Genomic DNA, 19,030 nt, shown 5'->3' on the forward strand with positions numbered 1-19,030 from the left:
TAATGATTACTTTTGCACAAATAGAAACTAAAATCACAATTATAATACTAGTTACTTAAAAGATAAACAGTACTTTTATCACAATTAAATTGAATCCGTAAAATGGCTATTATTTTGTCCAGGAAAATATGTTCGAGGAAAATATCTAATACATTTCTATTAAGTTCATATGGTATGTAGGTACATAGGACATATCGTACACTTCTACATAGATGTCACTGTAATTAGATAAATGTATGCTCCGTTTATTTATTTTAGATATTTAGATAGATTAATAATTATCGACTATTTTGTATGTTTTTACAATATTATTTACAGTTATGCTATATATTTATAATTTTTGGTTTTGAAAAAAAAATATATATATACATATATTTAAGACATATCGTTCGCAGTTTGGCTAAGCTCGTGATTTCGTGACAATTAAAATTTATCCAGCCCTTTTTCAAAATTTTAATTTCACATTTTATGTAAACCAGTGCCAATTTCATAACAATTTTTTTTTTTGCTTAATTATTACATAAAAAATCTGTGCTGAAAAGACAAATATTAATTCAGTAAATGTAAATATAGGTGAGTACGTAATTTATTAAGGGTAAAATAATTTCGCTTTGTTTTGTCTACACTCGAATATACATACATACATATGTCTGGTGTATCTAGAAAATATTGTTAAGTTCTAAATTGAAATAATCAGAATATTTCTTTATAATCTTTGAAATCAACTTAGGGCGATTTTACTTTCCGATACAGATACGCATGTACATAAGTTCAGATTTAATAAGTGAATTCTTTAACAAATGTTCACATCACTTTATACTCATATTTTTTAATAACAGCGCATTCTGTTGTAATCAAATTAATTAAAACAGCGTTCTTCAATAGTTTTATGATTAGGTATTTAAAATGTCGACAAATTATCCTTTATCATTGGAGGACTCATTTGTTGTTGGCCATTGGATGGTGACGTTTCTTTAAAAAAGTTTTAATTGTACTTAACTTTTCTTCAAGTTAAAACGAAGAGTTATGAAGTAGTCAATGAAGAAAACGCGAATTTGTGAGAATTAGAGTTAACGCGAGAGCACTTCATATTAATTTTCCAGATTTGGTACAGCCGTAAAATATTTATAGTAATAAATTTTTGCTACTAGCGATATTATTATGAGTGAACAAAACATAATATTCCTGTAAACTCACAACTGCTTAATACTTTTAATAATGCTCATATATCATTTACTTTCTCTCCTCGACGCTGTGAGCAATCGTCAACTGATTGATAATGTTATTGATCTCATCGCTACAATAAAAAATAAAAAAGTCGTAGTTATATTTTACAGATATATAAATGTACATATGTAAGATTGTAAAATAAAGAAATTTAATACAATAGTCCAGTGCTTAAGGACTGATTGATTCACTTACATATTGCGACAGCGAAAGAAGTTCCTCAAGCCAGTATATACGCAAGACATCATTAAAGGTGTTTGTATTTGTTCTTGTTGTTGCTTTTCCAGCATATTATTACTTTCACCGTATGGCAATTTATTAACTCCATTATGTTGTAATGATAAACCATTAATAGCGTTAATAGCATCGTTGTTGGCAAGTTGATTTTCTTGCTCATATGGCGAATAGAATTCTGCAGCGGAATTTTCTTCGGAGCGCTTTCCATACCGTGAACCCAAAAAGAAGCGATCGTTACGAGGTACCACACTTAGACGGCGTGTCTTCGAAGAGCTTAGTGCAGCACCGCCACTGGATCGGCCATATCGACTGCCAACAAAGAAGGAGGGTCGTTTGTGTAATGTGAGGGGTTCTGTTGAAGAATAAATGATGTTAGTTCGTAAAAAATATAACAAAGTTTAGAATAATAAATTTTAAAATAATGTTTTTAAATTATTAAAAAAAAATCACCTTCTAAACTTGATTATACAAAAATCGACTAACTTTTATATAAAAATAATGTTTAACTCATTCTTGTACTTGTATAAAAGTATGTTTTAATAGTAATAAAAGTATTTAATTTGAAAATAATCACTGAACTTTAATATTTTTCATAAGTGGAACATTTTGAGTATACGCACCAAAATCGTTCTTGTATACCGCGCCATTCGTGAATTGTTCTTCTTTTTCATTAACTACTCCAATTACTGGCTCTATTAAAAAATGTGTCAGCACTGAGAATGTCGCCAAATAGAATAATCCTTTACAGAAGACTGCTGATTGAAACATATTTGTGGGAAATGTTGAAAGGGTGAGTAAGTACTATAAAGGTGTTTCAAAGCCAGTTATAGATTATTTTATTTCCCAAGTTTATATACTACGCGGATGTTTATGCACTACAACAGAAGAGAACGATATTTCAGTGTGTGTAAATGAAATTAAATAACAATAAAGATATACGACTGATTAACAAGATATAGCCTTAGGTAGATAATATTCAAATGACCTTTATAGGCGTGCAACGTATTTAATATCGATCATTATATATGATTTGATTTAAGGATTAATTATACCCAGAACAGGGTATATTAAGTTTGCCACGAAGTTTGTAACACCCAGAAGGAAACGTCGGAGACCCTATAAAATATATACATAATTGATCACCATGATGAGCTGAGTTGATTTAGCCATGTCCATATGTCTGACTATCTGTCCGTCTTTCTGTATATACACAAACTAGCCCCTCAGTTTTTAAGCTATCGTTCTGAAATTTTGTACCTGTCCTTTCCTTTCTAAGAAGCTAATCATTTGTCGGAACGGCCGATATCGGACCATTATAGCTTATAGTTGCCATACAAACTGAACGATTAGAACCAAGTGCTTGTATGGAACCGAAGTTAACGTTTTCTCTTGTTTTTAAATTGAATTAATAGCATGCATGAAAAACCGTTTTCCTTTTAAGGCGTCAGCAAATTTTATAATAAAATAGGTGATGAATTCAGCAATACTAGATATTGGAATACAATGAAGTAGAAGGACGTTTATTATATGTATAACCGATGTAAGCGGTATATCGGGACCATAGCAAGGTCTGGAAATTCAATATCCAATCATTATGTTAGGTGTATAGTCAACCAAAATAGTTTCATTTATATACATATCTTACACAATTGGCTGATATTTGCGGTATAACGTTAGCCATAAACTAAGTCATATACGTTATCTAATAGGAAAAAGCTAAGGAAAAATGCTTTCACTAAGTCTTGTTCATTTATCTTTAGAAGTTTTAAACAATTCCAAACTAATGTACGGCCCATCCTACCGTGATCCTTTGTAACAAATTCGTTTCGTCGATTAATTTGTGAGATAGTTAATATCGCTTTTTAGTTTTACACATAAGAATATGACATAGGTAGGCCAAACATAACATGTACCAAATTTCATTAAGTCTATCTGCTATACCATTTAACTCATAGCTTGACAAAACGTTAGAACAAATTGTGTTTTCAGGGTGTGACACCGCTCATCCAAAAATGGACAAAATCCCCTATATACCGAATATGAGGACCTCAATATGAAAAATATCTTGACTGAACGTTTAATCTCTGCAGTTGTACTGTAGTTTAGTGAGGTAAATGGACGAAATTGGTCGATAAATTACCCCAGCAGCCATATACTACATTCGTTATTTCAGTATAAGGTTGGCTATACCGAACGTCTTACCATGTCATCTTGGACGAGATAATGTGGTTTCGTGCTTGATTAATGAAATCGATTCATATGTTCCCTTACCGATTCGATTCATACCTACCCTTAAATGGCGAGCGTATATAATGTTCGGTTGCACCCGAGCATTCCCCTTCCTAACTTCTTATATTTTTGTGAATTTTTAATAGTGCCGCTTCACTAGGCGGTCTGTGCTACTTCATGTAAATTTTTAAGCTTTTAAAGTATTATATACATATATCTAGCTACTATATTCTCATAGAATACATGTACATATACTTGTACATATGTATATATCCCATAGTATATACTCGTATGTACGTAAGAGTGTACTACTCCTACAATAATATTATGTTTACACTTTAACGTTTTTGAAATTTTAAGGGGTTTTTGAGATTGAAAGAAAATATTTATGGTTCATACATTGTATGTTGTATGTATATGTACAGTCGCTTATAAAAAATCATGCGTACATATATGTATTTGCATTTACTTTTAAATTGATAATTGATAAGTACTGAAATAAGTATGATTAGTAGCCTCGAGTGTGCGAAGAAATATATATATGTACATATATCTAATTCAAACCATGTTCTTCAGTAAAGAAGTATAGTTTCCTTCATGCAAAAGGTTGATATCTTAATGGAACTTGTTATGCAATAAAACACAAATCAGTCAATGTCACGAGCACAAAAAGGATTAATGTACATACCTACCTATGTCTATATTTCGAAAACTACTAGAGTTACTCTGCAAAAGTGGTGGAAACACCGCGTTTTATCCACTATAATACGTGCAAGTGTAATAATAAATGGTCTTCAAAACTTCTATACCACATAAAGATTTCTCTTATCCGGGCGAACGAATGGGTTCCATACAAATATGTACATTTGTATATCCTTTCTAATATAACATTGTTGATACTAAAGAACTGTTGTATCAATTTAAAATAATTGACATGTTGGAATTTTGGCATTTCAGTCATATTCTTTTAAGCAAGATGATAATTTCGCCTGCACTGCTATTTTAAATCGCAGCAAAGTGCAACTTCATAGCACAAAAAAATAAAGGAACTCTATGAATGTGAAAGCTGTAACAAAAATAAATGTAAACACATAGTGGTAATGTTATATTTAAGCCTATGTTCTGGCATAGAAACAATTAAACGACAATCATTTTTTAAGTGTAACATTTTTTTTTTTCACGAACCAGTGCTTTTATTTCGATGGGCAAGAATTATGAAATTAAAAAAAATAACTAAAAAAACAATGAATAAAGACTCCGAATTACGATATTAATTCATAATTCAATACCAGCCAATAAATTCCCAGTGTCTGCTTCTAAAAAATAAATTAAAAAGTACTAAATGAAAATTGTATGTGCGACAGTAAAATTCATAACATGCATACATATTAATATAACTTAAATCATATAAATTAATCAGAGATATTGAAGAATTTAAACTAGTTACTTTCATAGCTTACTTAGAGTATATTATATTCTATTTTACAAACATATATATGTATTTAGATACATAAGTATACTAATTATTAAATAATCTTTTAATATTACTTTACCACGTAACTTGGCCGCACATGTTGCAAATGTCCATTAGCAGCAACTGTATCGACCTACCTGCGTTACATTGGTAACATCACAAAAACTGTGCAATGAGAATATACCACATACTTACAATGTTTTAAACACTTTCTTCCTCTTTCATATTTTAAAGCACATAATACTCATACACCTACATAGCTGTGCCATAAGTACGATGTTCACGTCGGTGAGTGGAAATTGATCATAAAGTGAACAAGATTCCGCAGGTATCTGTTGTAATATATGTATGCATGTGCAATTTTTCTGTTGAACACCGGTAAAAAACGTACAAAAGCCAGCAGTGTTGTCATTATTGTAGCAATTATGGTTGCGGTAATTTAATTACCACCAAAGTGCAGTGCAATCAAACCACAAACAAAAAAGTCCATTAGGATGCTGAAGAAGTGAATATTCTGACATTATGCTTATTGTTGTGGTGAGTAAGTTCTGACGTACCTACACCTGCAAATATACATGCCTGTGTTTTCAAAAAGCCAGCGGAAGTTAACTAAGTGTGTGTAAACAAATAAGGATGGTTATGTTTGGGCCAATGCCTTAGTTAATTCTAGAAGCTATATGAAAATGCTTTTGTAAAATTTAGACTATCTCAAATTAAATATAAATAAAAGGTTTTTGTAAAATTTAGACTATCTCAAATTAACAACTTGTATTGCGGAAGTTAACTAAGTGTGTGTAAACAAATAAGGATGGTTATGTTTGGGCCAATGCCTTAGTTAATTCTAGAAGCTATATGAAAATGCTTTTGTAAAATTTAGACTATCTCAAATTAAATATAAATAAAAGGTTTTTGTAAAATTTAGACTATCTCAAATTAACAACTTGTATTCGTTTCGATAATTTATGCCACTTAAAATGTTTATTATAACGTAAACCAGAGGAATGATATAGTTTCGTGATGTTATACAAATCTTTATAATTTATTACTTTTACTGTGATGCTTATGGTCAACGGAAAAAATATGTTTGATTACCTTAAAACGGCAAGACATAACTGTTTAATCTCGGGTCTTCAAGTTCAAATTCGGGTACATTCGAACATTTTATACTTTCGCAATTTTAAAAGCTCAATGCAATGAACTTTTTTTAGACATTCCAAAACTTTATAATAAAAAATGTTGCATACAAATTCAACATTTAACGATACTATCTTTTTAACTTATATGTATAATAGGTTATAAACTCACTAAGCTTCATTACTCATGTCCGTAATATTTATATTAAAATCAACCTTCTTAACTTAAGAGTATAGTATATGTACAATGTACATACATATTTGATGTAAACTCAACCAAAGGGGGGTTATTGAGTATATGAGGAAAACATCAAGCAGAGGAAGGTCTGAACTGATTGCATTCACTTTTGGCATAACTCAAATGTACTCGAGAACTTGTTTCTGCTAGAATAACGAAAATCGTTACATGTAGTATATGAGATCTGGGATAACTCGTGGAGCGAGTTCACATATTTTTGGCATTAAATGTAATACATATATCAATTATTATACATTCTCTTAATTTTATCCATTTTTGGCATTACGTCCGGAAGTTCGAAAATCTTTATATTAGGTATATGTGGCCTCAGTGAAGTATTAATCCGATTTTACCCTTTTTTGACCCAAGGCCATGCTGTTATTATAAAAAGATCTTCTCCAAATTTTAATGATATCGCACAAAAAAGTAAAGAGTCACACATAGTCGGTGGGGACTTGAAAAGTTAAGGATTTCAACAATTTTGATACTTGAGATGGCCTACCTTTAAGCACTATTTGTACAACGTTTTATTTGAGGCAATAGTCCAATTCCGTCCATCTGCAATACCAACCTCTCATGGAAAGCCAACCAGATGGGTGAATTCGGTATATAGGATTAAAGTAAAATGTTATTCGATTTTAACTATTTTTGAACCAAATCACACCTAGCTCAGAATGATGCTCAAGTCATTTTATTGCGATCCGAAGCTTCTCATATTAACCAGAGGAACATATGGACTGATTCCATCCATTTTTAGCACCAAACTCTAATATCCTTAAGAAAATAAGCCAATACTATTTCATAAAGATTTTTTCTTTTGAGCGCGAATATCCTCCCATTGGTAATATGAGAATTGAGGAAGGTTTCGGGGAAAATTAGATGAAATCGGACTAGAACAACTTCGATTCTGAAACGCGTCAGTTTACATACAAGTACATTAACCTAGCAAAATCCAGCGCTAATAGTTCTCTTAATATGCTTTGGAAATAAAATATTTTAGATTTAGCATTAAATATGAATATAATATTTACTAAAACCGTTTTTGGATTGAGTTTTGTACTAAGTAACTTTAGTTTTGTATTAATTAGTATTAGTAATATACTCATACAAAAATTTGACTATAACAAGTTGCAGAAAATATGGGATGTTAAGGTTTACTAAATATAGTTGGTTGGTTGGTTTTCAGGTAAGACAAAACTAATATTTGTAGTCAATGAGGCCATACCTTGCATGAGCTTAAACTTATTATCTAAATGGTTGACATTTGGGGAACAATAACAGTCGCTAACTCGCCCTTCAGGGATATTTCGCAAATGAAACGCCTTCTTATACAAGCATAGTGTACTATTTAGGTGAATGAATGTTGGAATTCGCGGGAGTGTTCCTTATTAAAATTTACATAGCATATATTCCCACATACTGTTTCCCAACATGAACCGGACAACAGTTCAATGTGAAGGCGCTAAATCAACATACGTATACACATACATACAGATATGGATACGAGGTTTAGCCATCAGAAGCTTTTGGTTATAAAATGTGTTGCATATGAACGTGGTTCAAGGAAATTTGTCAATTGGGAAAATGACATTTTAACGTATATTTTAAATTACCTGTTTTTAATACACATATGTATGTATTCGTCCAAATATTTTGCGACAACAATATGATTTAAGCAATGGAAGGAAGTGTGCACGAACATAGAATGACATAATAGTGTCAAATTATTAGTTTAGACGCATACTGCCAACATTAAGTATGGGATAAATTCATACAAGTAGATATCTTCAATAATTGTTTCATGATAGGTGAATATGGAATATGGAAAAATTTTATATTATTTATAATAATAATATATTTATTCATAATAATAATGACAATAATGCCACTCACTTCTATGCAAATAGGTATAGGCATATTTCACAGTGGTTGCATATTTCATTTCACCAACTCATAAAAGTAACTTTCACACTTATGAATACATACATATACGAGAACATGTGTGTGCAGCAACGTAGCAACGTAAATGACGAATACGAATGACCTCTACTGACAACACTGTAATTTATAGCCAAACAGTTGATGTATTTCCTTGGTTCAATGAGTGTTTCATATCTCTTGATGACACTACTAATATTTTAAGATGTATACATAGTAGAAATTTTAATTTTTCGTTTTTTTTTTTCTGTTAACTAATAATGAAGAATGCGTTGAGTATGAAAACACCAAATTACTATTGTATATTGAATAACAAATATTTTTAAACAAATACCGAAGTGTCTGCAAAATTTTATTATGTCAAAACTTTTTCGTTTTGTGTAAAATGCAGCGAGAATTATTGTATAAGTAGTACCAGGCTAGCTTATTCTATAGAGCTGTGCTCACTTAGCTTCTATCCTATAGATTTTTTGAGTATTGGCTACTTAACATTAGTATAATCAGCATATTATAGTGGGAGAAAGCATGATATCAATCATATTTGGTACAATCACATTATGCTAAATGTAACATAATCATATAATTTTATTGAAGTATCTGCGTCATTATCCGTGATGTGTAGTCAACTTCCAGGGCAATCTGAACTTTTTTCATATATTATATTTTCTTAAGCATATTTAAGAAAATACATATGTTCGTGTATATTTGTGATATTCGAGGGTTGAATAGAATTGAGAGATCCCTAATATTTTTGATCAGAGTTGCCACATGGCAGGGTCACTATTTCCGTTTTATTCTGATATATTTCTTGATATCTGCGCTATCAAATGTAAATGCAATTTAACTAATGGCATTAAGTATGGGTTCATATTGAAATTGTTATAATAATATGTAAAATAATATGTAGCTAAACCTACTGTATGAATACGTATTCATTTTTAATTGAAAAAGCCACAGACATCTCATGATCAACACTTATTAAGACGTCCATTTGTATGCACATTCATCCCTTCTGAACACTTTTTTACTCTCGAAAAAAATTTGCTGCCACTTTAATATTACGTTTAATAAAGGAGGAAAGCAATAAAACCTAGTTTAATCCTTAGATTTCATTCAGTTTAAATTCAATATTGAATTTAGTCTTACAATCTGTATGTACAAGTATTAATACATATTATATATATATTTTTTAATTTTAACTTATACTATTGTAATAAATTTTTATTTCAATTCATTACTACAATGGAAAGTACACAAGTATTAAAGCATTCTGTACTATCCGCATACCTAATTTTTACCATTAAGTCTACAACACACCAAATAAATTCGAATAAAATCGAGTAATTATCAACACAATGGTCATTTGAGTAAGCTGATGTTTGGTAAACATAATAAATTTTAATTGCGTGAATACCTTAGCTACGTTTATTCAATATAATAAAATCACTAAATTCCAATTAGCACAACTAATTCCTTTAACGTACAATTCTATTGTATATTGATGGAAACTTTAAAGACACTATTCAAACTATTAATGAATGAGCAGAATCAAGTATTTGTTTTAATGGTATAGAACTCTCTTCAATTTACATCAGGATTTTACGAGCATCAGTATTAATGACCTTTATATCGATTATACTGCTTTCCTATTTAATGTGTAGGTACGAGATTTCGCAAGGGTTCTTAGGTATTAGAAACGTAATATTGACACTTCGTGAGTATATGACTAAGAAGGCAGAATAATAAAAAAATATTTAGTAAATAATGAAATTTTCTCCATACAACTTTTTTCACAAAAATATGGGATTTTTTTTTAAATCCTCTTAATTAATTGTTCTCTATAACAAAGTTTAAAATTTTAGATATGGTCCGTTGCCTTAATAATAATAGGGCGATAAAACGAACGAAATTATGTTAACTTATTATTGGGTGAAAATGTAAAGTGTTACTATGTACAATATAACCATTTAACTTTTATAAAGATATCTATCTTTATTTTGATCGGTCAGTTTCAATAGCAGGTATATGCTATAGTGGTCCATATGAAAAATATGTTTGGAGATTGTAGCTTTGCCTTGTACAATTACTTGATTTGTCAAAAACTGGGGAACCAGTTTGCGTGTATACACAGATGGATATGATTAAATCGATTCACATCGTTTCGCTGATTATTTATATATTCTAGGGTCTCCGATGTTTGCTTTTAAGTGTTACAAACTTCGTTGCAAACTTACTATACCCTGTTCAATTATTCTAAATTTTGCCTTGTGTTATTATATAATACGTAGGATACGGGAGCTGGGGTAATTTATAGGCCGATTTCATAACGTAGTATATCCAAGAAATTACGTTCAATTTTACTAAGATTACATAACGACCTATGTATATGTACGTTATATCCCGAAGACAACCACTAGGGGTCTAGGAAAAGTATTGACTCGTTTATATCAATTTAGGCACCATTGCAATCTGTTATCAACTAAGTGCACCATCTGAATTTCATTAAGCTATTTTCCGATATTTTCATTGGTGCTTGATTTATATACTATAAACTATAATATAATAATATCAGGACACTATGAACAAAATTTGGTTGAAATGGGTCGAATCTTCTTGAGATATGGGATTTTAAAAAATGTTTATATTTACACCGATTCACATGCGGTAGTAGCGAGTACCATAAACGCACATTAAATATTTTTAATATAACCTTTCGATGAGGAGTGGGTGCGGTTATTATTCATCCGTTTTCACAATGTATGCTGAGGTACTATAAAAAAATATTAGGAATATGCATATGCTTAAAACCAAAGTCATATGAATGGTCACCAATTTATATGTTCGTTATATAAAGTAAAATGTTTCTGACTTTTAGTCGCACATTTTTTATTTATAATTTTCCTTTGCACCTAATAAAGAGTCATGGGTCATAGAGTCTAACAGGAACTCTTTGTGTAAGAATTGTTATGATATCAAGTAACGTTAAATTATGCGTAGATAATTTACCCGTTTTTCATGAGAAAATGTATTATACACAGATAAAATTTGAGTAATACATAATTTATTTGTATGCCTTTTGCTACCGTATGGTACGTAGCAGTTAAGAAAAAAGGAAGTATTTGATTAACCTTGCAGATACGCTGCCTGAGCTAGTCTAAATCAAAAACAAGTAAGGAAGGGCTAAGTTCGGATGTAACCGACCATTTTATACTCTCGCAAAGTCAAATGGTATACTCGTTTAAGATTTCTTTGTGGATTGACTGATATTTTCGGTAGAAGGTCTACTATAGGCACTGGGGTCCACATATTTAGTACTTAGGGGATTGAACAGTTTTGGTTCAATTTAGACAATTTTTGGTCACAAGGTGGCATACTTTAAACGTATTATTCACGCAAAGTTTTACCCCGATATAATCATTATTGCTTGATATGCATAGTGGAAAGTGAAAGGATCAGATGGAATTGAAATTGGTGTTATATGGGAAGTAGGCGTGGTTGTAGTCCAATTTCAAACTATAACATAGAAATATGAAAAGAACGTTATGCACCGAATTTGGTTGAAATCGGTTAAGCAGATCCAAAGATATGGGTTTTCACCTAAAAGTGGGAGGTGCCACGCCCACTGACTAATTTTGAACGCGGTTCCTATAAAGTCATTTCATACCATCCCAGAGATAAAATTTAATGTCTCTGGCGTGTTTAGTGCTGGATTTAACGCGCTTTTAGTAGTTTTTAATAGTACCGTTATATGGGGAGTGGGTGGAGTTGCCACCCGATTTCACCCATTTTCACACTGTAAGTAGAGGTTTAGGAGATATGTACATTAAACCTATTAGGGGTGGGATCACGCCCACTTTAAAAAAAAATTTAATTGCAAATGCCCCTCCCTATTATGATCCTGTATACCAAATAAGAGTCTTGTATCTTGTTGTGGAGCTTAGTTATGGCAATTTATTTGTTTTTGAATATTGGCGTTTTGGGGGCGTGGCAGTGGTCCGATTACGCCCATCTTTAGTACCAACCGTCTCACGGTGCCAAGAAACATGTCTACCAAGTTTCATAAAGATATCTCAAGTTAGAGCTTGCACGGACGGACGGACGGACGGACAGACAGTCACCCGGATTTCAACTCGTCTCTTCATCCTGATCATTTATATATATGTATATAACCCTATATCTAACTCGATTAGTTTTAGGTGATACAAACAACCGTTAGGTGAACAAAACTATTATACTCTGTAGCAACAGGTTTCGAGAGTATAATAATACTCGCTAAAGAATGCGCTTAGTCATTTAGGCTTCCACCACTCAAATATTAGAATTAATCTTTTCTTTTACGAGTAGCTTTTTTATTACGGCGGAAAATTCATATATTTAAACAAATACGTGTATTTTGTATATACTCGCATATAAATGAGTAGCAAGTATTTAACCAAAATTTATGTTATATTTAAACTGAATGCCTATTCAACCACACTGCGAGAATACAGGCTCTGCCTATTAATGTAAGATATTACAGATTAAAATTAAAAACTTTTTCTCTTAGCTAATGCGATGAAAATTTTGCGTGGAGCTCAAGAAATATATGTACATATGTACGTTGAAACAGGAAAATTAAAAAGAAGAGGTTATGATATTGACACATGTCATTTGCATTACTTGAATATTTGAATGAAAATATTTATTTATCAACAAACTTTCACACAAATTCTAAATAAATAAACTTTTGGAAGCATACATAAATACATCCTTTTACTAAATTTAATTTTAATGTCTTAATTTCTAGATTACGTTTTATATGCACATACATACATATATTAAGAAATTTACTTTTGTAAAAAAAAATTAGAAGTATATAAAATACTTAAGAAGTAATTTTTGTTTACTCTCACTAAAGAGATGTTTTTTTTTAATATTGTATATCTGTACCCACATACAGGATTGTGATTTTTTAATTAAAGGATTTAATGTCTAAGAAAGTTAGTTTATTCCAACGACTGAAGTATTTCGTGCAATTGACATGTAGCAAAAGTTAATAATTATTTTATTTTGTTGAAAACTTGTGGAAAATTTAATTGGAACTCTTAAATACAAGCAAACAATTCAACACCAAGAAATTCTTAAAGATCAAATAGCAGTTTTGTTGCTGAGGGTGATGTTTATTTTTCAGCTGTCAGTTTGTAATAAATATCATATTTTTAAGTATTGTAAACCAACACAACATTTTCCTGTGTTGCACACAATACCGCTTAGTTTTTTATTCTCTCTCTCTAAACACTAAATGTTGAGAAGTAAAAACATAAAAAATTCAAGTATTTATCTTAATAGAAATACAATTGAAAAACCGAATGGACTTAACCTCAATTCGCTTCAATTCTCAACGCGATTTAATTATGAAATTTTGTCATGAAATTAATAGCTTTTTAGTTTGTTGTTTGCACTGGAAAAAAATTTATTCTTATAACTAGTTAATATAATAGTATAATTCCTGCCTAAACTTCAACTAGTCTGAAAAATATCAGATTCATACCATTTATAGAATCTGACACTGCACATTGCGTGGAGCATCAGCATATATAATATATAGTAAGGCAGTCGACTGACTAATTGATCTTACGGTTAATAACTGCTGTATTAAAGTTCATACATCTGTAAATATGTGTATACATATGTTTTTAAATATACAAATTATTAGCATAAACTAAGAATTTGTGAATCGCTTAAGTTTGGAATGAGAGTTCATATTAAACAGTGTCAAGGACACTTGAAAACCTGTCGTTTCCCATCACTCGACAGAACTCACTGTGAAATGAATTTTTAAGTGTAAAAATGCGCATTTTAATAAAAACCCAACCTTTTCTTTTCCACCTTTAAAAACAAGCACTGCGACCATTGAAGTAAGTTACACTATACCTAGAAACTGAACACGAGTACTGCCTAATATCGTAAGCAATGAAGCTAAAGAAAATAACAATCTGAAATTATGTACATTATTTTGGAGCTCAGTGTTCCACTTTTCAGAAATATTTTATTTCCATGTTATACCTACTTAGTAAAGGCATTATACAAGTAAATTACGAATTATTAACTTGTGGCGCAATTGAAAAACTTTAAGAACTCATTAAAATGTATTTTAAAAACCTATATATCTTTGTATTAACTATTATGAAAATATATAAAATTTACATAAAAACGGTTGTAGTAAATTGTTTGATATTCAATTAGTTTTATGGGATACAAACAACCGTTATGTGAACAAAACTATTATACTCTGTAACAATATGCTGCGAGATTATAAAAATAGATTAATCTAAGCCAAGTACGGCTGCAGTCACTTTATATATTTTCATAATTAACAAAGATCAAAGCCGCGAGATACCTATTTACCAGTGTTGGCAAACCTTTAAAACTATTAAAAAATACTCGTTATTCGACGAAATTGTGAACGAATTACAATAATATTAGTTATCTTATTAACTTCAAATATTAGTCATGGTCCCACTTCTTTTCTATATTCAATTTTATATTTGAAATATTTATATTAAAATCTAACTAACTAATGCATATATTTAAAGCCGAGATCAATGTCTATACTGGTTTACATTTAACTTTAAACAACATTGTGGTCACTTAATTTCATTTAGTTAACCAGAAAGTCAAAAGTCGAAAAGATAATCCACACATTAATCGATATATTCGACTAAAGTAAACCGAAATAACGAAAAACTGTAGGTCAGTATAAGGCGGATGAGGTAATTTATAGACCAGCGCCAAACTACAGTTTATCCAAGAAAATATTATACGAATATGTATACATTATAGAAATTGACGTCATGTTAAAATATTATCAAACATAGAGTTAAGGGTCTGATTAAGGCAACATTTACAAAAAGGCCACTAATTTGCGCTTTTCGCAAAAATGTATTAACTAATATAAGAAAAATAGGTATAACAAATAAGGAAGATCTAAGTTCGGGTGTAACCTAACATTTAAACTCTTACAACTCGCAAGGATCAAAGCCGGGGGAGTACCTTGAAATAAATGAAATGAATAAATACCTTGAACAAGTAAGATATATGTGATATAAATTCAACCGAAAAAGCTACCATAAATTTATTATACTGAGTTGGTATGTAAAACGTCAATCAGAGGATCGGAATTCATCATATTAGGGATATGAAGTTTAGATCAGGTCTAGGTTTAGCGAATATCATTTTATAATTTTGAAGAAAACTTGTACACTAAATTTCATGAAAATATCACAACTTTTGTCCCATCTAAACGCCCTAAACCGTTCAAAGTCAGCTCTAAGTCGAAAATCAATCAGAGGATCGGAATTCATCATATTAGGGATATGAAGTTTAGATCAGGTCTAGGTTTAGCGAATATCATTTTATAATTTTGAAGAAAACTTGTACACTAAATTTCATGAAAATATCACAACTTTTGTCCCATCTAAACGCCCTAAACCGTTCAAAGTCAGCTCTAAGTCGAAAATCGCTATACAAGGTATGTTGGTTGCAGAGAAAGGTCTCAACTTGTTCCATTAATTTTTGACATTACTCGATATACTTGAGAACACAAGAAATTTTTAAAATAAATAACCCACGTCATATTCGGATCAAGGTTTATTATAATGACGAAAATCAATCTGATACCATCACCAATATATAAGGAGTAAGGAGCTTGAACAGCAAAGTTTTATTACGATATATTCATTGGTGCTTGATTTCTATACTGGAAAGTAAAAAAATCAGTGGGAGTTTACAGTTATGTTATATAGGAAGTAAGCGTGTTTGCAGTCTGATTTCGTCCATCACTGTAACATGGGATAGACAGGATAATATTACCTACCGAATTTGGTTAAAATTGGTCTAGTAGGCCCGAAGGTACGTGATTTCATCTTAAGGTAGGCGGTGCCATGCCCATTGGTTTGGAAAATATCTATTATCTATTATGGAGCGGAGCCCCGCCCACTTTCTCAATATTTTTAAACCGCCTGTGCCCCTACATAAGACGATTCGTTGTATCAAATAACACTGTCGTAGCGTATTGTGGAGCTTAGTTATGGCACTTAATTCGTTTTAGATTAATAGCTTTTGTGGCCATGGCACTGGTCCGATTACGCTCTTCTACAATACTTAACTTCATATAACGCCAATAGCATGTGTATCAAATTTTATCAAGATATCTTCATTTTTACCCAAGTTACAGCTTGCACGGACGAACGACAGACAGCCAACCGGTCTCATTATCCTGATCAGTTATATATATATAACTCTATATATATCTGCATTAGTTTAAGGTGTTACACACCACCGTTAGGTCAACAAAACCATTATACTCTGTAGCAACATGTCGATAGACATGTTGCATAACTTTGTACATACGTCCATTCATATATAGTATGTAGTATGCGTATGTGCAGACGTAAATAACATTTTCAAAATAATTATTAATATTTATATAAACTCGTATTTACAGGTCTACATGTAGTTAGAGATTTCTTAAGCTGTTATATTTAATTCTAACTTCAATGAATTGTTTGCAAACTTTTATGACGGTTTAATAATTAGCATTGGAAGTGGTAAGGACCTATTGAATAAAATATTCAAAGTTTTACGGTTAATTAGCGAACGTATTCAGTAACTTGATTTTTTTTATATATACATATACCTACATATGTTCGGCTGCTCTCTATAAATTGATTGTAGCATCTGTTATATAAGCTAGCCAAAAGTACTTGTAGTTTAGAGCCAATTTATTTTGACAATTTTTCGAAAATGTTCTTAACATCCTCTTTTTCACTTATTTCACAAGCTGTTCGCCATTTAAAATATTAAATAAATTGGAAAGAAACCATAATTACGTCAAAATAAAAATATACAGTTTCGTTTTTGTCATATTGTTGACGGTTTTTTAATTAATTTTATCAATTTTTAAATCAAATATAAGATAGGAATGATATTTTTTTAGTTAATGATTTTTCCATTAATGCCTTTGTATATATTTTAAAATCATGTATAAGAGAATTTGTAGGTTAAAATGAAGTCAGTCTAACATATTATGATCTCAGTAGATATCAACTTATTGTTGACCAATCGAGCGATAGTCACACCTATCTTCGCTTAATACTTGTATAAAAAGCACATATCTATGTACATATGTACTTGATGTATTTTAAAAAAAATTTTAAAATTAATTTCCAATACAATTAGCCATCATTAACCTAAATGCGGCGCCAGCGGTCTGGCGCTCCTACGCCTTCTATTTTAAAGAAATGTTAAGAATTAATTTTTTTTATTTATTTCCACTGACAATTCGGACAAATTAATTAATATTACTTTTTCTTTGAACTTGTTTTAAAACAGAATAATGTAACACAACACTCTCAATTTAGAATAGATATGTACATATACACATATTATCTTATGCTGTCGAATAGTCTAAAGGCTGCACTGTATATTTAAAGCTAAATCATTTTTTGTTGTAAAAAACCCCGAATTTTTTTGAAATAAGTTGCCAGTGCCAGTCAAATGTATAGATTTTAGACACTTTTTATAAATTGAGATTATTTTTCTCATTTTCATGTTACAATTCTACAGCACTGATATTTGAAATATAATATAAAATTTCAACCACAAAATATCATTATTAAAATTACATGCATTTCTTTTGATTAATATATATATATATGACTGTTTATATACATACATAACTATGTAACGTTATGTGTTATTGTTTTTATATATCTTTTAGTGAATTCTAACTCACAAATGTAGTTTTGAACCTCTCCTCTGATGCTATTCAACTTGTATCGCAATACAAACAATTTTGCTAGCTATTATAAATATATTTTCAATAAAATTAATTTTATTGCTGTCTTTCGCGTTGCTAATGAAAGAGCCGTTATTGCCCGATGTTGAACGATTGAACCGCGAGGTAGGAACACCTGTCGGATTGCTTTAACCTTCGTACTACGCGACTGCACTGTCCTAAACAGAATGAATAAGTTGGCTGTCAGAGTTTGCTTTTATATATCGGCAAAGTGTAAATCGGTATGTAGACAACAAAGTAAGTACAACAAAAACAATAACGACAAATGATCCGAAGAAGCGCAGTTCTGGCAGGAAACAACAAGCAACAGTTACAATTACAGCAACATAAAATACCAAAAACAAAACTTATCACTGTAGCAGTCGCCAATGGCGCAGTGTCCAAACGCTAGCATCAAGTTGCGTAGCAGACGAATAATGGTGTGTTGGCAAACGAAGGTGTTCGTAGTGTCACAATACTTTGTGGGCTCTTACTATACACACATATCAATATACCGGGATATTCACAAGCTATCATGTGTGCTTCAATATACATACATATGTACATGCAAATGTCCTAGCATGTTACACAAAAAATGGGTTACTGTACATGTATATGTAGTTACATACGTAGGTATGTAACAAATAAGTGAAGACGTCATGATGATATTTTTGGGTGGTTGGTTAATTCCTGATGTGTAGAAGGTAGCTCTTTGCGGACTTGGTGTTGAAAGTATA

The 19,030-nt window shown here is 31.0% G+C and overlaps 1 protein-coding gene across 3 annotated transcripts; it reads right to left on the minus strand.

The window, feature by feature from the left end:
* Window positions 1-842: 842 nt before the first annotated feature.
* On the minus strand, window positions 843-18,492 carry RYa (RYamide). 3 transcript variants are annotated; one of them, XM_014238147.3, is made up of 4 exons: window positions 18,252-18,492; window positions 2,085-2,339; window positions 1,423-1,816; window positions 843-1,297 (listed from the first exon to the last, which is right to left on the minus strand). In XM_014238147.3, exons 2-4 carry the CDS (start codon window positions 2,230-2,232, stop codon window positions 1,234-1,236), a joined length of 606 nt encoding a protein of 201 aa, XP_014093622.1. In that variant the 5' UTR covers window positions 2,233-2,339; window positions 18,252-18,492; the 3' UTR covers window positions 843-1,233. The 3 variants fall into 3 exon arrangements, with proteins under 3 accessions (XP_014093622.1, XP_036223812.1, XP_036223814.1); XM_036367919.2 differs by having other exon boundaries at window positions 18,192-18,492; XM_036367921.2 differs by lacking the exon at window positions 18,252-18,492 and adding an exon at window positions 17,158-17,176.
* Window positions 18,493-19,030: the final 538 nt, after the last annotated feature.

The sequence above is a fragment of the Bactrocera oleae genome, chromosome 4, assembly GCF_042242935.1.
Source record: "Bactrocera oleae isolate idBacOlea1 chromosome 4, idBacOlea1, whole genome shotgun sequence".
Taxonomy (NCBI): Eukaryota; Metazoa; Arthropoda; class Insecta; order Diptera; family Tephritidae; genus Bactrocera; species Bactrocera oleae.

Coding starts and splice junctions, on each gene's coding strand:
- RYa (XM_014238147.3), bottom strand. CDS start 2,232: ATGTTTCAATCAGCAGTCTTCTGTAAAGGATTATTCTATTTGGCGACA. Junction 1,817..2,084: donor GGTATACAAGAACGATTTTG/GTGCGTATACTC, acceptor ATTCTTCAACAG/AACCCCTCACATTACACAAA. Junction 1,298..1,422: donor TTCTTTCGCTGTCGCAATAT/GTAAGTGAATCA, acceptor TTTTTATTGTAG/CGATGAGATCAATAACATTA.